The 25,269-nt window shown below is 41.5% G+C and overlaps 1 protein-coding gene across 1 annotated transcript in view; it reads left to right on the top strand.

Moving 5' to 3' along the window:
* The first annotated feature begins 10,615 nt into the window (after nucleotides 1-10,615).
* NUBPL (NUBP iron-sulfur cluster assembly factor, mitochondrial) overlaps nucleotides 10,616-25,269 on the top strand; it is a 79,798-nt gene continuing 65,144 nt past the window's right edge. The window contains exons 1-2 of the mRNA XM_056850843.1: nucleotides 10,616-10,745; nucleotides 17,776-17,810. Coding sequence (XP_056706821.1) covers nucleotides 10,646-10,745; nucleotides 17,776-17,810 — 135 coding nt within the window. The 5' untranslated portion in view covers nucleotides 10,616-10,645. The remainder of the gene's footprint in view (nucleotides 10,746-17,775; nucleotides 17,811-25,269) is intronic.

Genomic DNA, 25,269 nt, shown 5'->3' with positions numbered 1-25,269 from the left:
TAGGCAAAGGATTTGTGTGTATGTAATATTATATCACATTTATTCTTTTTTTGTGTGGAGCAACATAATGCTGGGAAGTGGCCTTACAGAATTTGCCAAAACTGACCCTGAAAGCTCTGCCTCAGACATCTTGGAGTACTACATGCTGGAGTGGATGCTGTCAAATCAGTTTTGTTGCAGTTGCCACAACTAGTCAATGCATTAGAGGTGCTTTCTCGTGGTACACATATGGATCATTATGGGTACACACAGGCAAAAAATATACTTGGCCATTTTTCTACCTAATCAGGGCCCTCAAGGCAGTCAACAGTTGCAAACATATAATACAAATCAATTTTTAAAACAGTACATATTTTTAAAACCAACAATTAAAAATTTGGATGGTGATATTCGTTGGAGGATTAAATTAGTTGTATCAAAGATGTAACTCTTTGTTTAAAAAGCCGAGTGAGGCATTTCTCAGTATTAAAAATAGGTTCTATTTTCTTCTATTAGTTAATTTATGGCTCCTTTGATCCAGCACTGAGTGATGAAATTAAGTGCCCATCTTTGTACCTGATGTTTCCAAATGAGCATCTTCAGTATGTTAGGATTGTTCAATTACTTAAGCATTTTGGATTGACACAGCTTCCTCACTTTCAGCAATGAGAGTGACGAAACCTTTCCACAGACCCTTGAGACCGAGGTTCCTCCAGATTGATATTTTTATTTCCTTTACACAAATTATACCAATTTTATTGAATGCCCACCAAATAAAATCATGGAAAGCAGATTTTCTTCTCTCTGGTTTTATACAAAGTAATAAAAGTAACTAAGAAAGCACAGTTTACTATGATTTCTTATTACCACAGTAAGCAAACTGAAAGGGAAAAGGGAGTGGTTGAAGAAGAAAAGGGAGGGGGCAAATGAGAGGGGTGTGGTTGGAGGGAAAAGGGTCCCCTGTTATAATCCTTCACCCAGGGCCCATACAATCTTGAAACCAGCCCTAAAAGGTAAAGGTCCCCTGTGCAAGCACCGGGTCATTCCTGACCCATGGGGTGACGTCACATCCCGACGTTTCCAAGGCAGACTTTGTTTGCGGGGTGGTTTGCCAGTGCCTTCCCCAGTCATCTTCCCTTTACCCCCAGCAAGCTGGGTACTAATTTTACCGACCTCCGAAGGATGGAAGGCTGAGTCAACCTTGAGCCAGCTACCTGAAACCGACTTCTGTCGGGACTGAACTCAGGTCGTGAGCAGAGCTTTTGACTGCAGTACTGCAGTTTAACACTCTGCGCCACGGGGCTCCTGGAGTATCTAATTTTCCTTTCCCCGCTATTACCTCTTTCTGTTATCTTAAAGCCCTCATAGCCTCTCCCCTTTTCCTGTTTCCTTCTCTCCTTCCCACCCACCTACCAACTTACCTTTATCTGCCTCCCTGTCTCCAGCCTCTCCCTGTGGAAACTGAGCGGTGTTGGCATCATGCCAAGCCTGTGGGGGAACTTGTGGGAGTCACCTCACTTTCTCCTGTATCCCACTCCCCACACTGTTTCCTCTGTTCCTTTTTGTGGCATCCCCCATATCATCACCTTTCCCTACTTCCACTTCTCCTTCCCACCATCCAATGGCCTTTTATCTGCCCCATCTTCAGTTATATTTATTTCATTTATATCCCAACTTTCTCCATAAGGCACACCAAAAGCAGCTTACATCATTCTCCTCTATTTTCTCTTCAGAACAGCCCTGTGAGGTAGATTAGGCTGAGAACATGTAATTGCCCAAAGTCACCCAAGGAGCTTCAAACCTGAGTCTCTAGATCCTGGTCCAAAACTCTAACCAGTAAACCACACTAGCTTTCATTGGGAGACCTCTGTTAAACATAAGGCAGCAGCCAGGCCTTGGAGAGTCATTCAAGTTGTGTAGTATTAAGTTGCATAGTGGTTGCTGTTGTGCTGGGGCCCAATGAGTTCCCCAATAAAGGCCAAACAACCCTGGAAAGCACCCCCCCCACACACTTTTTACTGACATAAAATAAGGCTTGAGCAGTGGCAATACTGGTGTGGTTGCCTAGCAATGGGCACTGAAGGCATTCATTTTTTAAAGCTACAGGGTGTGGTGTCTATCATTTTGGTGGTTTTTTTTAATCCCCTCAATGTAATATTTTTTTTAGATTTCAGATTTTTCTGCAAACCTGGGCATTTTTCATGTCTTTGGCCATGTTGAGAATTTAGACCATGCAGGGAATGGAGAAAATAAAGAAACATAGCACTCCATATTGAGTGTACTCTTAACTCTAGCTATGAGCAGTTCTTAATATTTTTCTTAATTATATTTTACTGAAGTTAAGTTTATTTAGGTCTCCATCTTATTTAAATCTACTCCCTTTATTTATAGTCTACCTTTCTAACTGAGACTCAAGGAGGATTAAAAAAATTAGAAAAAAGCAACAAAACAGCAGAAGATATACTATAAACAGTGCAAAACTAGAAGGCAAAAACCTAAACAAGAATGAGCAGAAAATGCAGTGAAAACAAGATAACGCGGTATGTTAAACTAAAACCGTATCTGAAGCTGTACATGCTAAAGAAAGTTTTACAGAATAGTCAGTAGCAAGTCATACTATCTTTTTAAAGCAGTACTTGCTTTCCTACATTCACATTTATTCACAGCCAACTATATTTCATGACTTCATTAAATTATTAGAAAGAAGTGATTCTCTTATTGAGTGCTATTTTACTATTTCCCATTAGAGGGAGCATGATGTAAACCATTCGATTAAAACAGTAAAAACAGGAGAAACACTGTTACTCTACTGGAGGAAATAAAACTTAGCACTGCTTCACATGTGTTACTATTTCAAAACGGGGCACATATTACAATGCAAATAAGGAAGAAAGAGAACATGTAGTATGAAAAGCGGCTCTAAGAAGCAAAAAATCCCACAGGTTCTTTGGTGATATAGGATTTTGGATTTGCATATCCATTTCTCCATCCTCCCCAAATTTTGGTGTAGATAATACTATAAAGAGGGCGGTCTCCAGAGCAAACTTTGGGTTTATTCTGAAGCTAGACATCGTCAAGGCTCACTAAAAATAAGGGAAAGGTAAATGTATACCTTCTCATCCCTTTCATTCTCATCCCTGAAAGGTCTGCTGCTAAAGCAGGCAAGCCAGCCTAATTCACAGCTGTCCTAGCCCATGAGGATAGCGGGTATTATGTGCATACACATGCGTGTAGCACTGGAAAGAAGAGAAAACTGGGTGGGAAACTGAACAGGAAACCTGTCAAGGTAGTAATAGATGCCCAATGTTCTGTTTACCACTGCAGTAGCCTCTGGAATTTTGCATTATACTTCGTAAGCATGTGCTCATGTGAATTTAAGTGAGCGCCTGCATTCATATATAAATATATGAATGTGTTTGAATCTGTATATACATGTGAACTTGTGTGTAAGTATATAGCAATGGCAGTTCAACAATAAGGGCAGTTCAGTGTTGAAATCAGTTGCCCAGGGATGCTGTGGGTTCTCCCTCCTTAAGCGCAGATTGGACAATTATTTGTCAGGAATACTTTAGGTCATCCTGCATGGTGCAGGGGGTTGGACTTGATAGTCTTTAGGCACCTTCCAACTTTTTGATTCTTTTTTTAATATAAATTTTTATTAAATTTTTTATAACAAAACATAAAAAAACAAATACAATGAAATAAAAAACAAACAAAAAAGAATACAGAAAAAAGAAATAAATATAGAAGGGTATCTATATACCTTAATTATTACATTCATGATTACAACATTATAAAATTAAAGAGGATACCCCTTTCCCCTCCACCCACCTAAAAAAGTGACCCTTCACCCGACTTCCGAAGAAGTGTCTAAACAGTTTTTGTTACACTTAATAACAAAAAACTTCTAAAGTTATTAATGCTAATTTCTATAACTCGTTAATTAATACTGTAAAATCAATTTTTGCCAAATTATCCCAATATGAGGTGGCCTTAAACCATGTTTTTTTTTTAATCTTCCATATCTTTTCCATGTAGGAATTCTGTTAGTTTGGCCATCCTCAGATACATCCATAATTTCTCTCTCAAGTCGATAATTGAAGGTTTATTCCAACTTTTTGATTCTATGATTCTATGATATGCACATAGTATGCAATCTGAAAATAAATGTGCTGTGCCCAAGAATTAAAATGGTGCAAATGTGCTTTAATTCTTGATCTTTAATTCTGATTGCAGTTCCTTGCATTATAGTAAAGGCTCCTTTTAATATTCTCCTTAATTTTGGGCACAGCTTTTCTGAAGATGTGGTCTAAGAAGTCAAATTCATGTCCCTTTATCTTCCACACATAATCTGTGTTGGTGTGCAGCGAGTTATATTTGAATAACTAAGAAAATAATATCACCATTCAACAAAGAGAAATAATAAGGATATAGGAAGAATTTTAAAGATAACTGACCATAAAAGGGTGTCAATGCTGGAAATATAATGCACGTGGACAGAAGACAATGTAACAGCATAAGATCCACAGTTTGATATGACTTTGTGGAAATTGCAGAAATCAAATACAGCTATCATACTACTTAAGGAGGGAAGGCAGCATGGTAGAGCCTGATCTTGTCAGATCTTGGAAGCTAAGCAGGGTCAATTGTACTTGGAAAGGAGATCGCCAAGGAGGACTCTGTAGAGGAAGGCAATCACAAACCACCTCTGCTTCTCAGTTGCCTTGAAAGCCCCTTGCTGGGGTTGCCATAAATTGGCTGTGACTTGATAGCACCCTCACACATGCACATAATACTACTTAGCATTTAGGCAGTATATTTCAAGCATTCAGTGATGACATAAGCATTGTCATAAGACTGTGGGCGAAAACGCATGGTCGCTTTAGCCTCCTTTATTCCCTGTTTCAGCCAGGATTTAGCCAGGATCGAACGCACGTTCGGCGAAACGTATGCGTTCGATCCTGGCTGAATCCTGGCTGAAACAGGGAATAAAGGAGGTTAAAGCAACCATGTGTTTTCGCCCTGTGAGTACTTTTCAGATGTGGGACATTCGAATCTATATGAATGCACTAGGATTTAGAACAGAGATCACTTAGCCTGAAATGGGAAGAAATTACATTATTAAAGCACATGTTCTTTCTGGGAAGATGCTTTTCCAGAAGGAACACACGCTCCAAGAGCATTCCATAACTTGAATAGCTATGACCCTATTATGAGAGTGGTGCCAAGTGGCTAGGCACCTGTATCGGGGCATGCTTATCAAGAGCAAATTAATATGCCTGGGAAGCCTTGCAAACGTGTTAAATGTGGAGATGATTTTGAGTGTGCTTCCATTGAACACCACAAACCATTTTTTGGGGGGTGGGGGAGTGGGGATTAAAGATGGGAGACATTTCAAACAAGGTTGATACAGCTGTAGGTCACAGGAACAAAAGAAAGTCAGATGGTCCAGGAGAAGCCCATTATGAGGACACAGTGTCATGCTCTAAAGGTGGATTTGTACATTAGGTTTTCCTTACCAAAATAATCCCCAGTGCATAAAAATGCAAGTGATTCCACTGATGTGGCAAACCATGCATTTTCTTACATGGAAATTCTTTATCCGAAGGGGAAAAAATGTAACGCAGCAGGCAGGGATCTTGAAAAACCTGTTGCCATGGAAGTGTCTTGCCAGAGTAGCTCAGCTGGATACACAAAGATGCTAAAGCTGCAGACACTCGAGAGCACCAGGGAAGACTCACACACAAAAAAAGGTTCAACCAAAAAGGCACTGGCACAAAGAAAAAGACAGAAGAGTTTGGTCTGTGACCTACCTCACGGGTTTGTTGTGATGATGAATGGAGAAGGGGGAACTGTGTGTGGAATACAAATGAGACAGACAAGAACAGACCACACCCCAGGGTTTACCTCGAACTGAAATTGGTTTTCTTTGATAGCATGAATCTAGGCCAATGTGGTGTCTGTGGCATCTCTTCTGGTGCCCACCAAGAGTTTTAGAGTGGGGCCAGGCCGGGCTTTAGCCCAGCAAGCGTTTGAATGCATATTGGAGGTATGATTGGCTGTGCAGATTTTTTTAAAAACATTGCTTCAGAAGCAGCTGCCACCACAGCACAAGCATCTTCACTGTGTGGCTCAAATAAAGCTATGGCAATCATTTTGTGGCAGCCCATTTTGTGGCAGCGCCCATCACGCTAATTCCAGAGGTGCCCGCAGTCTCAGAAAGGTTGTGGACGCCTGGCCTAGACCCTAATACTGGGGAAGGCTCCTGAACTCCAAATCTGACAGTGTCACAGCGTTAGTCTATTCGTATGCATATGACTATGCCATTTATGCAGGGGAGGTTTTGCCTTGGATTTGCCGCTCTCTAGATGCACATTTTCCCCATCCGAATTCTCAAAACTCTGCACGGAGGCTTGTTTATAGCCATTTATGCAGGGGAGGTTTTGCCACTCTCTAAATGCACATTTTCCCTATCCGAATTCTCAAAACTTAAAAATAAGCCCCCATGCAGTTTTCAGAATTCAGATGGGGGGGAAATGTGCATTTAGAGAGTGGCAAATCCAAGGCAAAACCTCCCCTGCATAAATGGCCTATATGTATGTGAGACTGGGAAGGGCAGCCATGAAGGAGCTAGAAAAGATTTTGAAGTGTAAGGATGTGTCACTGGCCACCAAGACTAGATTAATTCATGCCATCATATTCCCTATTACTATGTATGGGTGTGAAAGCTGGACAGTGAAGAAAGCTGATAGGAAGAAAATAGATTCCTTTGAAATGTGGTGTTGGAGGAGAGCGTTACGGATTCCGTGGACTGCCAAAAAAACAAATCAGTGGGTTATAGATCAAATCAAGCCTGAACTGACCCTAGAAGCTAAAATGACTAAACTGAGGCTATCGTATTTTGGTCACATTACAAGAAGACAAGAGTCACTGGAAAAGACAGTCATGCTAGGAAAAGTTGAGGGCAGCAGGAAAAGAGGAAGACCCAACAAGAGATGGACTGACTCCATAAAGGAAGCCCCGGCCTTCAATTTGCAAGACCTGGGCAAGGCTGTCAAAGATAGGACATTTTGGAGGACTTTCATTCATAGGGTCGCCATGAGTCGGAAGCGACTTGACGGCACTTAACACACACACACACACACACACATGTATGTTAACAGACATATGGTCTGGTCAGGGGGGGTCGCTTCCAAGCAAAACCCAGCCGGCCCTTTCTCTTGATTCCCATTCCTCTGCACGCAGGCGGAGCCTTTCTTCGTCGGAATGCCTTTCGTAAGCAAAACGCCCTGACGCTTCGGCTAAGCGCCGCTCCTTCCTTCCTTCCTTCCTTCGCCCGTCAGGCGGCCCATGCCTGAGGCGGAGGGGCGGGGCCGAGGCGTGGCTAAGCGACGCCATCTCCCCGCGCCGGGCGCGTGGCGAGGGGCCGCGATGGTGGCTCGCCCTTGTGCCTGGGCGCTGCGAGCCGCAGTGGCCTGTGGAGGCGGCGCGGGGAGGAGGGCAGCGCCGCCATGGCTCTCTCCGGCCTGGGCAGGAGCCGCGGACGCGCCTTTCTCCGGTCGCTTTCGGGTAAGTGACGCGCGGAGGGCCATGTTTCATCTGGGACTTCTTCTGCGGATGGCCGGGCGGGGGGAGGGGAAGGGAACGTGCGGAGGAGCAGGAAGAGGCGACCGTTGGGTGGGACTGATTCCCTCGTCCTCTCTGTCGCGATGCCGATTGGCTGCTCCCCACATGGGTCTTCTGAGAGAACTAACTGGGGGTTCTTTTTGGTCGCTGGGCTATGTCGTGGTTATAGGTATCTGAAGAAGTTATAGGTTATAGTTATAGGTGGTTATAGGTATCTGAAGAAGGGAGCTGTGGCTCACGAAAGCTCATACCCTGCCAGAAAATATTTTTGTTAGACTTTAAGGTGCTACTGGACTCTGGCCCTTTCTTACTACTGCAGACAGACTAACACGGCGACCCATTGTGGTTATAGGTGAACACATGAAGCTGCCTTATACCGAATCAGACCTTTGGTCCATCAAAGTCAGTATTGTCTACTCAGACTGGCAGCGGCTCTCCAGGGTCTCAGGCAGAGGTCTTTCCCATCCCCAACCTGCCCAGTCCCTTTAACTGGAGATGCCGGGGATTGAACCTGGGACCTTCTGCATTCCCAGCAGATGTTCTGCCACTGAGCCCCGCCCTTCTCCAAAGAGCGGCTGGGCCCCTGCTTTATTTTGCTGCTGCCAGCTAACACCACTGCTCACATGAACACATGAAGCTGCCTTATACTGAATCAGACGTTTGGTCCATCAAAGTCAGTATTGTCTGCTCAGACCCGCAGCAGCTCTCTAGGGTTTCAGGCTGTGGTCTTTCACACCACCTACTTGCCTAGTACCTTTAACTGGAGATGCCGGAGATTGAACCTGAGAACTTCTGCACGCCAAGCCCCTCCCCAAGCAAGGGAACAAAAAATAGTTGGATTAGCCTGGATAAGGTTCTCCTGTTCTCCATTAGCGTCGCCACGTCCAGGGATCATTATTTATACTATTGACACCCCTGAAGAACTGAGCTGGGGCTCATGAATGCTCATACCTTGCCTTGTTAATCTTTAAGGTGCTGCTGGATTCTTGCTCTTTTCTACTGCTATTGACACCCCTGTGAGGGGGACTATGCTGAGAGAGAAGGGTCATTTATGCATGGGAGGTTTTGCCTTGGATTTGCCACTCTTTAGATGCACATTTTGCCCATCCAGATTCTCAAAACTCAACAATAAGCCCCCATCCAGAGTTTAGAGAATTCTGATTTGGAAAATGTGCATCTAGAGAGCAGCAAATCCAAGGCAAAACCTCCCATGCAGGGAGTGATTGGCTCAAGGTTACCTGCTGTGCTTCCTGGCTGACTGTGACTGGAATTCACATTTTCACAGCTCCAGACCCATACTGTGACTAGCCCTCATTCTATGCACTTTTAAATCTATAAGGTCTTACCAGGGTACAAACCCTGAAGCAAACTAAGTCTTGACCCTGCTTCAGAGCACTTGATACTAAAGAACACTTCTGTAGGTTATGCTGAAGTATTTCATTATTATAACAAAAGAACTTTGAATTGGGCTACCAACTCTGGTTTGGGAAATTTCTAGAGATTTGGGGGTGGAAGGGAAGGACTTCAGTAGGAGTCTGACCTTCAAAGCAGCTATTTCCCCCACCCCCAGGGAACTGTTCTCTGTAGTTTGGAGATGAGTTGTAATTCTGTGAGATCTCCAGGCCTCTCACCTGGTGGTTGGCAACTGTACATTCTACATAATGTGTAGGTCAGGCCATATTTAGACCTTTGCTATATGACATATAAAACCCCCAAAAAACTTTCTTTCCCAATGCACCATTTCTAGAATCCTGCTCTTATGATTTTGTTTGGTATATCTTGTTCATCTTGGTGCTTTTGCCATTCTTTCAAGTCTCTTTTAATATTTATATATTTAAACATTTATAAAATGAAAACAAAACCAGACATCCCTTGCCTACATACTGATAAACAGTTAATAATGTAATTAGTAATTGTACTCTCTACAGAAATGCACACGAGAGGAAACCCACACACGGTATGGTAGGTGAGAGCATCAGTACAAGTTATTGTTTTGGGAATATACCAAAGTTTCAGTCCCCCCAGTGTTGTGTATTTCTATCTTCTCTATGAATCAATATCTAAATATATGGTTGTATTGTGAACTAGGTTTTGAGCGCAATCCTGAAAGGGGGGGGGCGAATCGGAATAAGAGTTGGCGTGACCCTGCGCCGGTGTAAGTGCCTATTTATCCCAGGATAACGGGCATTTACGCCATCCTGGGTGGCACTTGCATAGGTAAGCCACACCACTGTGCAGGGCTTTGCCACCAGCGCAGCCGGGAGCAAATCCCGGAAGTGGGAGCCTGTCCTGGTGTGTGTGTGTGTGGGGGTGTTACAGTGGGCGGAGCTGCCTTTAGGCAGCATCCTAACCCTTTTCGCCCCAGGAACGCCTCCTTGAGTTCTGGCGTTGGTATGCCACCTTTTTTTGATGGCGTTGCTGTTTTCTGTGGGGGCATTTTCCCCACCACATTTTTGTTTTATTTCCTCCACGGCAACCGGGAAGCTTCTGTGGAAGTGCCGTGGTTGCTCTGCTCCCAGCCGCCTTGCATCAACCCCCCCTTCAGGAATGGGCTGTTTCTCCTCTGATATGATATAAGCCTTGGTTGTCACGTTTCCTAATCTTTAATAGTTCCCTTCAACTCCAATGGGTTATTCAGGAGTAATGTGTTTTAAGTATTGAAAACAGAGGATTTAAAACATAATTGCTGGCAGTTGAGTCTCCCCAGCAGCTAAATTTAGTAGTGGTGAACTTGAGAAGATTGATATGCTTTCTGGTTTTAACTAGGGGCTGCTTCTGAGATTTCATTGCTGACATGCTTGATTTACAAGCGTACACAAGCAGTGATATTACATGCAGCAGTCTTGCTGAGTTCTAACCGAGGCCAAGGTAGTTTTCTGTAACCTTAACAGGGCTCAGTTGTGTGATGTCTTATTTTGGTACATTTGAATATTTTTTAAAAGAACTGCAAAGCAGTTCATTAATAACCAATTAAATTATCTTTTTTTAAAAGTCATCCAGCATGAATGATGTGCTCCTAAAAGAGAAACGTAACAAAATTATGTCTAGAGGATTGCCAAAACAAAAACCAATTGAAGGAGTTAAGCAAGTGCTAGTAATAGCATCTGGAAAAGGAGGTGTTGGAAAATCAACAACTGCAGGTAAGTCTATTGATTTAGTATGTTGTTACTGTTTAGCACACACTTATTACTTTTTAAAATATAGTTATGTGACAGCAGGTATACTTTTTATAGGGTGAATTAAAGGAAGCACATTTTGCATGCTCTTATCTGTGCTTATAACAACTTCAGACATAAAAATAGTGTAAGCTTTTCCTACATCTAATCTGCCTTTTAGTAAATATGCTGTTTTAGCAAAATCAGTTTGAACCTGGCATAGTTTGGAATGGTATCTGGATTATGAAGCTGAATGGAGTTAAAGAGGTTGCAATCCTAAAGGTTCTTTCTTGGAATGAACCCTGTTGAATAAAATGGTACTTACTTTAAAGCAGAAGTGTTTAGGCTTGCTCCCAGAGTTCCTTTGAGAAGTGAGCTGATTCTGTTGATTTAAATCGTTCCACAAATTTTCAAATCTATTTGGATTTTAATGTTCACTTTATTTATACAAACAAAAAAGTTTAAGTCTAAAGTTGCGGGCTTTTTTTGTTTAGGCAACATAAAGTTAGGACAGGATAAAACTGAAAATTACAGTGCAATCATCAACAGAGTTAAAAAAATCCACTGACTTCAGGGGATTTAGGTGTAACTTTTTGGGATTGCATTGTTAGAGGGCATAATCACATCTAAGCATTTTCTTCTTGGACACAGGTTGGATTTTGTAGTCTACTTGTTTAAGGAGAGCTACTGACTGGCTTTTTTAGTTTAAGTGGCTTGCAGGTCAGGCTGTGATTATTTTTTTAATGGGTTTACAGATCTGAAACTACTCTCACATTGTATTTGAAATAAAAGTAGCACTTAAACTGTGAAATGTAAATAATTTTAAACATGATTTCCCCCCTGATATTTGTGTACTGAAAAGAGCAGACTAACAATGCAGTCCTAAACTATTGATTTAGAAGGGGGTAACTCTGTTCAAGATTACGCTAAAACCAAGATCTACACTTTTAATTCGTTTTCTGTGCTGCCCTGCATGGAAGGAATGGATTGTTAAATAAATAGTAAAAGAAATAATTGATTGTTAAATAAAAAGTAAAAGAAGAGATTCCGATTTGGAATAATCAATGATCAATTTTATTTCCTTGTAATAATAGTCACTTCTCTGTGGTTGCTTAAAATGTGAACTATTCAAGATACGTATTTCCACACGAAACTTTATGCCTTGTATTGTATTTTGATGTTTTTGTAAAATCAATTTGTTCATTCCACTGCAATGGATAAGCTAGCAACCATAACAACTATTTATCAATATTTGGGTACAGATTAAATGGTTCATGCTCATGTCAGTTTGCTAGGGTTGTTTCTCGGTGAACAAAAGGGCTGTATCTATAGTGTACTCGGATAACAAAAAGGTGCACCTTAAATGTAAGTACATTTTTTTCATGGACTGGTACACTGGGATAGCAATCCTTCTAAAATACACTGTATGTGGGTAAACACAAAAACAAACAATACATTAGACTTATGCATTGCTTTTGTTATAATTTACGAAAATATTCCATCATTAATGAGGTGTTTTGTTAGCCTATAACAAAACGCCCTCCCCCCCGATTTTCTTTCATTTTCTTTCTTTCATTATTGCAGTCTTGCCTCTCTCTCGAGCCACTTAGCTTACTTAGACGTATGAGGTATGATACTCCTGAAGGTTATGGGGTGGGATATGGAAAGCCATGAAGGTACAGACCCAAGGGGGGGGGTCTTCTATTGAAACCAGTGGGAAATAATAACAAAATAGAATTATGAAAACAAAACAATAAGAAAGAAACAATAACAAAACAAATCCATACAAAACAACTCAATAACAAAACAGTACCCTTTGTAATCAATTTCAAAAATGAAAGAAACAAAACAAACTCTTAATACACAGGTATACAATACATATTGTTACTCTAATACACATCTGGGTTTGATCGAAGCGGTTCAGAGGAGTCAAGTTTACAATAAGTATGAAACAAAATATAATGAAACACATATAACATAAAAAACAAAAATGTGATATAACAACTCATAAACTTTCACTCTATATTATTATTCCAAAACATTACAAAAAATACAAACACATTTACCTGAACATTTAATTTTTTCCCCTCTGGGGCGTCTGATGATATGTTAATTTAGTTAATAAGGCAGCATTCCAAATTTATGACATACCATGGCAGCATTCCACTCACTGTGGAACCATTCACCTTCAGAGGGAGGTTATAGGTTTTTCCTGTTCTGTTACTTATTTTTATTCAATATACAAACCTCGTATAGAACAGAAATAGAAATGTGACAACAATGGTGTCAGGTCTACACATAAGCTTCTATAAAAGATATACAAATATCTAAAAACAAGTCTATATGCAATTGTGGTCTATCTGACATTTATCTCTACAATGTTGTAATGTAAGCCTTTTAGCTACAGTAAGGGCACCGAGGATCCATTTTCATTGATCATTGGTTAGCCTCTAGGAGACAGGCAAATAGTTTAAAAGCACATAAGCATCCTTAAGAAGTTACTATGAGAAATAAAAGGGCTGCACCAGTAACAGGAGATAAAAATAAGGTCAAGGCCGATGGTGCAAAATAGGTAGAAAAAATTACCCAGAACAGAATTTCCCTATGCATTTTGCCCAAGTGGCTTCTTCAGGGGAAACTGCAGTTATTACAGTAGTCCTTCAAACAAACATAAGTTCTGTAGCCTGTGAACATTTTTTATCTATTTTGCACCACTGGCCTTGGCCTTATTTTTATCTCCTGTAAGTTACTATGCCAGCAATTAGACACTTTATTTAGTCCTTTACTAAAAAGGTGCTGTAGTGTCCAGTACATGCGAAACACAATTTTTTGCTGAATAAGTCACAGCTTGAGATCCATAGAAACAAGTATGAAGTTTAAAGCCATATCCCATTTCTTTGGCATAATGGGGTGATCTAGTTTTTTATTCTGTTCATTCCTAAGACTATGCATATTGTTTTCTATTTCACTGACAGTTTAGCAGCAGTAAGTAAGCTCAAGAACAATTCTACTAGTGAAATGTTGACATGACCCTTTACTAAACCGAGCAGAATATCTGTTGGATCAAGGTGCATATTACAGTCCAACATTTCATTAACAAACTGATTTACAAATTCTAAAAGGTCTGTATTTTTTGAATGTGACAAAAAGGTTAAAATTCTGCCATAGATAAGCCACACCACTATCACTAATTCCATGTATTACATATGTGTGTGTATGAAGAAATATGGCAGAATTCCAAATCCACTTCCATTCTTCTAAACCAATAATGTTTTTTTAAAAATCATTGTTCCATTTTCTAAAGTAACTTAAGAAGCAATTTCTAGGTTTACTAACAAGAAACAGATTTTGGTAATTAAACCACTAGGTAGCTGATTAGTGTTAATTATAAACTCAAAGACTGTTTTTGCTCTTAAACCACTGTAATTCCTCAATAACATGTTTTCCAAATGCCTGATCTAAAATAACAGTGGTCTATCCCCGATTTTAAAACTAGGAGATTATATGTTTTTGTGGTATGGTGACTGTTTAAAAAAATAAAATCAAAAGTACAATATGAGGAAATAACCCATAGGCACATTTGGAATTTTTAGAGGTTGTGAGCGTCACCCACAAAATGGCTTCCACAGAAAGTGGAGCCAAATCCAAAATTGCTTCTGCAGGAGTTAGAATCAAATGGAATACCTCCCCCTCACACCTTCTGGTGTAAAGGGAAGCCTAAAGGGAGAATGGAACCACACAGTCACTAAGGAAAGCCTGGGTACTTACCAGTCTTCCCGATCTTCCAGTGGAAAATCTTTTCAATTGAATGAAGGCAGCCATTAACAAGCCTTCCTTAACTTTCTCTTTTAACTTTCAACTTTGCCTACTTTCTGAAAAGCTTGGCGAGTGCCAAGGGTAGTACTTGTGGGTGCTATGTTGGGAAATCCTGGTATGGACAGAGCATAGCATATGCAAATAGAATACTGAAATAAACGAATTAGATACATACACTAAAACAAAATATTTTAAATAAACTTTTTATTATTTTAATAAAACACATACAACTCACATACATCATGCACTCCTCATAGTCCATGTCTACAACAAAATCCTTCTCAAAAAAACCAATAGAGCTGTCGTAATACATTCTGTATGATCTAATACATTTCTTTTAATCTGAATAAACACTTGATTATTTAATAAGGCAAATGTATAAGCATTTATTCTATAGGTTCTTGTAGGTTATCCGGGCTGTGTGACCGTGGTCTTGGTATTTTCTTTCCTGACGTTTCACCAGCAGCTGTGGCAGGCATCTTCAGAGGAGTAACATTGAAGGACAGTGTCTCTATATTTATTCTATAACCTACATTTAGTCTAAATTATTTGTCATTTAAGATTGTATGACCTTATAATATTCATACTCCTCAGTAAGCCTAATAATCAATATTTCTATTCAGTCATTAAAACCAGATATTTCTTCATATCAAACCAACTGTTTCCTAAAACAAAATCTTATGGGAAGATTTTGTGAGTTAAGTGACTGACATACAGGCTCACAGATGGATATATATCCACAAACTCCTGGCAATGTTTGTAGGTTGTACCAAGATTCTCAGGACAGGGAATTGGGGGTGTTTAGCTTTCTTGAATACTGTGTGTGTGTTAAGTGCCGTCAAGTTGCTTCTGACTCATGGCGACCCTATGAATGAAAGTCCTCCAAAATGTCCTATCTTTGACAGCCTTGCTCAGATCTTGCAAATCGAAGGCTGTGGCTTCCTTTATTGAGTCAATCCATCTCTTGTTGGGTCTTCCTCTTTTCCTGCTGCCCTCAACTTTTCCTAGCATGACTGTCTTTTCCAGTGACTCTTGTCTTCTTGTAATGTGACCAAAATATGATAGCCTCAGTTTAGTCATTTTAGCTTCTAGGGTCAGTTCAGGCTTGATTTGATCTATAACCCACTGATTTGTTTTTTTTGGCAGTCCACGGAATCCGTAACACTCTCCTCCAACACCACATTTCAAAGGAATCTATTTTCTTCCTATCAGCTTTCTTCACTGTCCAGCTTTCACACCCATACATAGTAATAGGGAATACGATGGCATGAATTAATCTAGTCTTGGTGGCCAGTGACACTTCCTTACACTTCAAAATCTTTTCTAGCTCCTTCATGGCTACCCTTCCCAGTCTCAATCTCCTTCTGATTTCTTGGCTGCAGTCTCCCTTTCGGTTGATGGTGGAGCCAAGGAATAGAAAGTCTTGAACAATTTCAATTTCCTCATTGTCAACCTTAAAGTTGTGTAATTCTCCTGTAGTCATTACTTTTGTTTTCTTGATGTTCAGCTGTAGTCCTGCTTTGGCACTTTCTCTTTTAACTTTCAGCAGTAGTTGTTTCAAATCTTCACTATTTTCTGCCAATAATGTAGTGTCATCAGCATATCTCAAATTATTAATGTTCTTTGCTTTCCTTTGGTATTTACACGAAGAAAAGCCAAATGGATCCCATCGAAGGTCCATTTAGTCCAGTATACAGTTTCTCCCAATGGCCAATGGTGTGGAACATCCTCAGGCAACAAATGCATAGTTTTCTGTTGTTGACTCCCTGCCCAGCAACTGATGTACAGAGATGCACCACTGCCTCTGAACATAGAGGTTTCATTGTGACTGACAGAAGAAAGCAAGTTCAGTTTTATCGAAACAAGTGCAGTTTGTTTTACAGATTAAATATAAACAAAATCTTCTGAAGTTAATACAAAAGGAATAGTTTGTGCCAGAGGAAGATCTTGTTACAGAAGTTATATAGCAGAACAAGACAGGATAATCAAGCAGATTGTGAGACTTTTAACTAAATATATAGGGAAAGACTCAAGAATTATAGCTAAATTTAATCCTTCCTCTTAATCACCGCCATTGTTGAATCACCATAGTAGCTGAGTCACACACTGTTTGCTAATAGCTAAGACCTATTACTCTAATTGGCTACAACAGGAAACTGGAGAGTTAGCCATAGGTTTAGGGATATATTTAGGGATACTTTGCAAGCAGCACAGCTGTGCAGCACAGGGACACCATTTTTTTTAAAGGATCCAGAAGGAAGCCAAGAAATTACAGGCCAGTTAGCGAACATCTGTTCCAGATAAAGTAGTGGGACGAGTATTAAAGACAGAAGCATCATTCAGGCATATAGACAAACAAGTCCTACAAAGAATGAATCACAATGGTTTCTGCAAAGAGAAGTTCAACAACGAGTATTGTAACATCCTAGGTAGATCTTTGCTATGTACTGTGCTGTACTGGTCACCCAGTCTCAAAAAGGATAGTGCTAGAAAAGATGCAGACAAGAGTAATAAAAAGGATCATGGAACTAGAGCACCTTCTCTCAGAAAATGAAAGGGCTTTGATTCCCCCCCCCCCAATTTAAAAAGCCAGTTAAGGATACATGACAAAGGTTCATACAAAATTATGCACAGGAATATTAGGTGCAAATTTACGTGCAAGAATATGTCCCCCTTCTCATAATACTAGATCTCAACGTCACATAATGACATATATGGGCAGTAAATGCAGGAGAGGGAAAACAAACTACTAATTCATACAAATGCATAATTAACTTAAGGAATTTACTGCCACATGATGTAGTTATGGCCATTAGCTTATGCAGCTTTAAAGATCACTAGATAAATTCATAGCAGAGAGATCTATCATTAGCTATCAGCCTAGATGTAAATATTGTATCCCATTCTTGATCTGAAATGTCACAATGAAAGAATTTCTTCCATTTTAAAATAAATATCTGGGTTTGGTTTATTGGTAAGGTATGGTAGGATCCCATCATATTATATTATTGATTAGGGTGCTTAAAGTATTTTAGAGTATGCTTTGCAAGATATTATTAGTCATGTTAAGTTAAAAACCTTAAGTTGTAAATTGTAGCTCAGCTATTGTTCTTTCCCCCAGGCTTTTATGATATAAATAAATAATAAATAGGATTTTGTTCAATTAATTTTACCCCCATTCCCCCTTTTTCTTTTACAGTAAATGTAGCTCTTGCATTGGCAGCAAATGATTCGGTAAGCGATTTTATAATTGTTATTTTAATATTTGTAAACATTTTAGTAATTGGATTGTAGCGACAGACATTTTAAAATATTGTTCCGGAGGATGCAGAAGTTCAAAAATTCTGGTGATATAGCAGTGTCGCTAAATTCTGCAGTAATAAGGATTTTTTTAATGCAGTGTACATGTGTAAATATTTTTAGAGATGCGATGAAACTTGTGATACATATTACATGTGTAGGCTCACAACTAAAAGGTAAAGGTCCCCTGTGCAAGCACCGGGTCATTCCTGACCCATGGGGTGACGCCACATCCTGACGTTTCCAAGGCAGACTTTGTTTACGGAGTGGTTTGCCAGTGCCTTCCCCAGTCATCTTCCCTTTACCCCCAGCAAGCTGGGTACTCATTTTACTGACCTCGGAAAGATGGAAGGCTGAGTCATCCTTGAGCCAGCTACCTGAAACCGACTTCCGTCGGACTACATTGTGATTATTTATGTGATAAATATCTTTGTCCTTTTTAGGGCAGGTGAGCCAATACTGCTTACTGGCTCTTCTGGCCAGATCTGACCTGAGTGGCCCTTGCAGTGATGGCTTTTAGCATGGCAGGGGCCACTCAGCCATTTTAACTCCCAGCCTTACCCTCGTATGCTACATTAGCTAATACTGTATGTTGGATACAGGAAGAAGCAGAAGAGTTGGTTTTTATATGCTGACTTTCTCTACCTTTTAAGGAGAATCAAGCCAATTTACAATCTCCTTCCCTTCCTCTCCCCACAACAGACACCTTGGGAGGTAGGTGAAGCTGAGAGAGTTCGGAGAGAACTGTGACTAGCCCAATGTCACCCAGCAGGATTCATGTGTAGGAGTGGGGAAACCAACCTGGTCCACCAGATTAGACTGTGTCACTCATGTGGAGGAGTGGGGAATCAAACTCGGTTCTCCAGATTAGAGTCCACCGCTCTTAACCACTATACCACACTGGATTAGTTCATTGTAGTACTCCAGGTTGTCATACTTCATGGTAGTAATCCAAGTTGTCATACTTCCTTTTGCTGATGTTGTATAAGTATAATTCAAATCCCATGTGAATGTGTTTGGTTTTTCATAAAAATCATGCAAGTACTTTCAGCACATAAGCATAATATTAAATTGAAGCCGATGTGAGGTTAAAGTGCACCTCGTGGGCTTAACAGATAGCTTGAGAACTGCAGTAAAAAGTTCCAGTTTGTTGATAATCCATCCAGCCTGCAGGAAATAAAAGGGACAGAAACAGTTTAGGGGTAGCAGATGTGGCATTAATGTTTTATATGGAAATAAATTTTTAAAATCTGTGTATTTGAATTAATTGCATGATTGACACTAATGGGAGTCACCTGGCAAGTCCTCAGAAAAATCACAGATAAAATGTTTTCATAATTAATGCCTGAGGATATTGCAGAGGGTTCACAATCGACACACAAAAAAAAAAGAGATTTAGTATTTAGAAAGAATCTTCTTGATTAACAGTAATACTTCTTTTGTGCCCTTAATTCCACAGTCTGTTGTTCTTCAGTTTATTATTTACTTCATTAAAATGGTGTTCTGGAAAACATGGAGCCATGTAAGGTTTTCTAAGTACTTTTATTAGAAACTGTGACTTTTAATCCACTCTTTTTCCAAGAAGCTCAGGGTATGCCTCCCAGGTAAAGGTAGTCCCCTGTGCAAGCACCAGGTCATTACTGACTAATGGGGTGATGTCACATCACCACATTTACTAGGCAGATTATGTTTACGGGGTGGTTTGCCATTGCCTTCCCCAGTCATCTACACTTTACCCCCAGCAAGCTGGGTACTCATTTTACCGCCCTCAGAAGGATGGAAGGCTGAGTCAACCTTGAGCCGGCTACCTGAAACTGACTTCTGTCGGGATCGAACTCAGGTCATGAGCAGAGCTTTGACTGCGGTGCTGCAGCTTACCACTCTGCACCATGGGGCTCCTTGTATGCATCCTACCACACATTTTATCCTTGCAATAATCCTGTGAGAGGCAGTGACATGTTCCCATACACACGGTTTCTCCATTGGAACATCATTTGATTTTGCAGTAGAGGGGGCAGAGATTTCTGCTGATTTCTCCTCCCCCACATGCACAGTACAGACCTCCATGGTGCTCCCTCTGCTGTTTCTGAGGGTCTGCTAATACCCAGGAACAAAATTTGGTGGTGCTTAGTGGGCTGTCATAGAAGAGTCCATGAAATCCCTGACCTTGGTAGCCCCAGGCTAGCCTCATCTCGTCAGATCTGAGAAGCTAAGCAGGGTCCGCCCTGGTTAATATTTGGATGGGAGACCACCAGGGAATGCCAGGGTTGTGATGCGGAGGTAGGCAATGGTAAACCACCTTCCAACATCTCTTGCTTTGAAAACTCTATGGGGTCGCCACAAGTCAGCTGTTTACTTGACGGCAAAAGTAAACGTTTTCTTGGTTTTTGTTTTTCCTTTTTATTTCATGATGTCATTACCAGGTCCACGGTGCAACGGGGTGGGGGAATTTGGTTTGTTTATTTGAACTCTATCTGAAGGCTACCTCTCTATTGATTATAGCAGTTGTCTTTCATATCACCCATTACCTGGTCCTTTTAACTGGAGATGCCAAGGACTGACCCTAGGACATTCTGCATCCAAAGCAGATGCTCTGCCACTGACCCATGGCTTTTATGGTTCCTTTTCACTGACAGCAACCCTGTGAGGAAAGTCAGGCTGAGAAATAGAAACTGGCCCCAAACTGACCCTACCAATAACCAGTCCTACCTATATATCAAAGCCAAACGCCTCTGCAGTGAAGTAATTTCTTGGGCCACACCCAGGTTTCCATGCAGATATGAGGCTCCTCATCCCATTTATTCTACTGGAAATTCAAGGGCTTTCCCTGTCAAGAGCAACAAGGGCGAGGCTCCCTTGCCCACACGGGGACTGTATCATGAGCCTTGATAAAAAAGGAAGTCCTAAAGCAAGTTGGATGGAGAGATTCCCCCCACACAGTGAAAGCATAAGCACAATCTCTCAACTGGATCTGTGCCATCCTTAGTCACGCACAGCTGGTGTTTGCTCACGAAAAGACTGTGTTCATAAACAAGCAATCTCAATCCTATTATGGCTGGTTTCTATTAATTTGAGTTGTTTCTACTACAATAAATTGTCTGTGGCCACGCAGCCACCCTAGCATGTCAGCCTGGCAGAATAACCCAAAGTTCCCCCACGGGCTGCTGTGGGAGTGGAATTGACTGCAGCCATTTCAGTGGAATGAAAGGGAATCTTCTGTCAAAACTAAGCAGGATACAGCCTGTTACCTCAGCGAAAAAGCAGAGATTTGGAGATTTCTGCACAGTATTTAAGAGACTTCACATATTCTGGCCGCTAATTAACTGAGCCAGCCATTATTACTTGAGAACTCAAAGTTGCTCCAGCTCTAGTGACCCAAGACTGGCCGCAGTACTCCATTTATTTAAAGCAATACTTGACATGGCTTGACCTTTTCATTTGCTACTTAAGCAGACTCTTCTGTCAGCTGAATGAACAGTGAGAGGCATCCACATTTAACGAGGTACACCATCCTGCAATCCATACACACCAGCACCTGGAATGCTCTATCTACAGGCCATCTAGTATGGGACCCGCATAGGCCGTGGGGAGGAAAGGGGCCGTGGTTCAGTGGTAGAGCCTCTGCTTGGCATGCAGAAGGTCCCAGGTTCCATCCCCGGCATCTCCAGTTAAAGGGACTAGGCACGTAAATGATGTGAAAGACCTCTGCCTGAGACCCTAGAGAGCCACTGCTGGTCTGAGTGGACAATACTGACTTTGATGGAGCAAGGATCTGATTCAGTATAAGGCAGCTTCATGTGTAGTGCAAGGGTATGACTGCCTAGTCTCAGGAGGTCCCACCAGGCCTCAGAGATTAGAAGGCAGGGGGCTCTCCTCCACCTTTCTCCTCCTCCTCTCACCTGGTCATACCCAGCATTTCCTGGGGAGAGAGACAGCCATCTTGCCGGGCCCCTTGGATGGCAATGCTCCAGCATGCCTCTGTCAGCTGCCAGCCTCTTGCGAGGGAAAATGCCCTTGTGAGAGACATAAGAACTATTCTGACTGCTGCTGTAGTTCTGCTATGTCCCTCCCCTCCCCTGGAGCTGTGGCGTTCTGCCGCCAATCAGCTGTTGGGGCTGTAGTGAGTGGCTCTTCAAAAGGAGTCTCCAGTATATCCAGGGATGCTTCTGGCTTAACAAACAATTTCTCTTCAAGAGTGCAGAAAGTTACAGTCTGCATGTTACTTAAAGGCCCATTGGGAATATAAACTACAGATAAAATATGTAATTATAAGCTCATCTGGATCTCTTTTCTCTTGTGTGCCTTTATACATTCCTCCAATTCAGCTCATACAGTAAGAGTAACATGCACATTTCCCAGTTAATTAGTAGATTTCCCTAATGCTTGCTAGCAGTATGTTGTCTCATACTACCACATCCGTGCAATGCTGATTTACAATTGCATTTTGTGAAATTGTGCAAATACAGCAGTCGGCCCACATCTGCTACTAAGAAGTAGCTACAGAATCTTTCAATCAACAGGAATAATCTGGAATCTTTGCTAGAAGATTCTGATTAAATAACTTATTTCAAAAAGCTCTGTGCAGACAAATGCTATCAGAGTATACTAAGCCCACGTAGTGAAGAACAAGGTTGTTATAGCAGGCTATGCTCGCAATCTCCGTACATAGACCACATGCCTTGTGCACAGAAGTGTTTTTTATGCAACCTTGAAACTATGGTGTGGGACATGGCTAAATTAGAGATATGAAGGCCCAGAAAGGTAAGCTTGGGCTCACAGTCAAAACCAAAAAATAAAAATTCTGGCTGGCCATCTGAATGCTGATGCTACCCATTTAGAATGGTTTGGTTTTCAGTTCATCTCCCTCATATTCTGGCGCAATTGTAGTCCATGTGGCTAGAGCTGATTTGGAGCAATAATTCCATTCAAGGAATGCTGAATTTGGGTTATCACACAATAACCCAATAGGAGTCAATATAATGGTTCTTTCCTGAATTTGTGGACAGGGGTTACACCCCATTCCTGATAGGGGAGGTGAAGTGCCTTTGGAACCGGTGTGACCCTGCACTGGCTTTGGTGTCACCTTATCATGGAATAAGGTGGTGCCGGTGCGGGGGCAAACACACCGGCGTCCAGGTGCTGCTGGCCCCTGCCGCCAGCACAGCCACACCGGCAGAGCTTTTTCTGAAAGGAAAGCTCACACTGGCATGGGGGGTTGGTCGCAGGGCGTTCTTGGTGGTGGAGCTGCCTTTAGGCAGCTTCCTAACCCCGTTCGCCCCGGTGGGCTGTGGTGGGGGTTCTCCACCTTTTTTTTGATGGCACAGCCTCGCTTTATTCAATGGGCATTTTCCCCTTTTTCAGTATTTTAATTTGAAAAAAAAACCCTCTTTTTTTCTCTGCTGCGTCTGGGAAGCCTCTAAGGAGGCGGCACAACTCCGCTGCTCCTGGCCACCGCGGATCTACCCCCCCTTTTAGGATTGCGCTCTTAGTTTGTTATGATTTGCTACTGTTGTCACTTCAGTCATTAAAGTGAGTGGGTCTGTATCAGTGTTGGTTGGGAGATCTCCCACCCTAGTTATTGTTGCCACCTAAGACGTATATTGGCTTGTATGTATTGTATGCAGATCCCATTGAAATAGTCTGGGTATGGCTTTAGCACAAAACACAGTTATGAAATTGAATGCCGTGGGCCTCGCTGAAATCATCCAGTAAATTACACACTGTTCTCCCTTATAACCTTCTCAGCAAATGATGTGGTCCCCACAAATAGAACAAAATTAAAAATGACAACATGAAATAAGGTTAATTTTATGAATTGGTTTGTTATTTTTTTATTCTTATGTAATATCAGCTGACTGTGCTATCCTATTTAGGGCAGTATGTTGGCTCCATAGAATAAAATAGGAACACACATTCTCTAACTCTGCCAAGGGAAGGTTAACTTTTTAATTTTAGATTTATGTTTGGGCTTCTGCAGTAGTAAACTGGTCACTTAGTCCCACCCCTTCTTTAAAAAAAAACTTTTTACTTATACTCACCTAGAGGCAGAGGAGGCACTAGTTCCTCTTGGAGAGCAAATAATCGTAGAGCTGTGATGAATGACGGAACAGAGGTGTTGCAGAGGAGGAGAAGCTGCTGCCTGCTAGTTCTCCCTCCTATTTCCTCAGGGTTAGGGGCTGGACAGTGCCAGCCCACGGGCCCAATGGTGGCAAGGATCTGCATCCTCTTCACTGCAAGAAGAGAAGGTCCCAATCCCTCCTGTCGTGTGTGCCTACACTTGTGCCCAATACTATCTATAGTCACAATACTTAACTCCTCCTCTTCCTGCTTTGGGATATTGCTGTTGGTGCTACCCAGCCTTTTGCCCAGTCGAAGTGGGCCAGAAAGTGGGGGTGGGGTGGCTCTTTATGGATGCTCACCTGTTTGCCTGGGCAATGTGAGCAATGGGATGGCAATGATTGTTAGGAGCAACTGCACAGCTGCTTGCACCAATGGGGCATTGACCCCCCCCACATGTGCCCTGTATATGGAAGGGAGACCATCAGGTGGGACCCACCTGATGGCATCTAGTCAAGGGCTCACCAAGAATATGTCCTTCTCTGAAATATGCGCAGTATCATTAAAAAAAACCTTGCCATTGGGGCTGTGGCTCAATGTTTGTAGAGCATCTGCTTGACACGTAGAAGGTCCTAAATTCAATCCCCGGCATCTCAAGTTAAAGAGACTAGACAAGTAGGTGACATGAAAGACTTCTACCTGAGCCCCTGGAGAGCCGCTGACTTTGATGGACCGATGGTCTGATTCAGTATAAGGCAGCTTCATGTGTTCATTCTTACCCAAAAGCTTACTTCAGCCTACTACAGCTATAAAGACCGGAAAAAAGCTGCCACTGTCCATTTCAGACAATTGTTCTTTGTTAAAAATGAGGGAGGCTGTAAAACAGTACTACTGAGGTTTGAACACCAAGTAGGCAGTTCTCCAAATATTTATCTTTCAAACGGTAATTAGGGGATAAAGCATTAGGATAACTGTTTGAAGGGGGTTTGATTAGCTGTGGATGCAGATAAAAGAAATGAGTCATGAATCTTCATAATCAGGTAAATTATGTGTTTTGTCTGAGAACAAAGGAGTTCAGAAATGGTGCTGAAGTCTTTGAAATCTAGCATGAAAATGTGGCTTCTCGATCTCTTAAATTGCAGCTTTCATACAGTAGACATGAAACAGCATAATCTGTCTGAGTAGCTCCAGTGAGTTTTTAAATAGCTTTGTACATTATAAAGAAACACGATTTCTTAAAAACTGCTAAATGAGATACTTGCTTTGATCTGCACGGTTACTTAAATGGAACTGTTGCCCAACTGAATATCCATCAAGAGATTTAGGGAAAGGGAGT

The sequence above is a fragment of the Euleptes europaea genome, chromosome 6, assembly GCF_029931775.1.
Source record: "Euleptes europaea isolate rEulEur1 chromosome 6, rEulEur1.hap1, whole genome shotgun sequence".
NCBI classification, from domain to species: Eukaryota; Metazoa; Chordata; class Lepidosauria; order Squamata; family Sphaerodactylidae; genus Euleptes; species Euleptes europaea.
The sequence above is the reverse complement of the archived record's forward strand: the minus strand, read 5'-3'. Positions and strand labels throughout refer to the sequence as shown.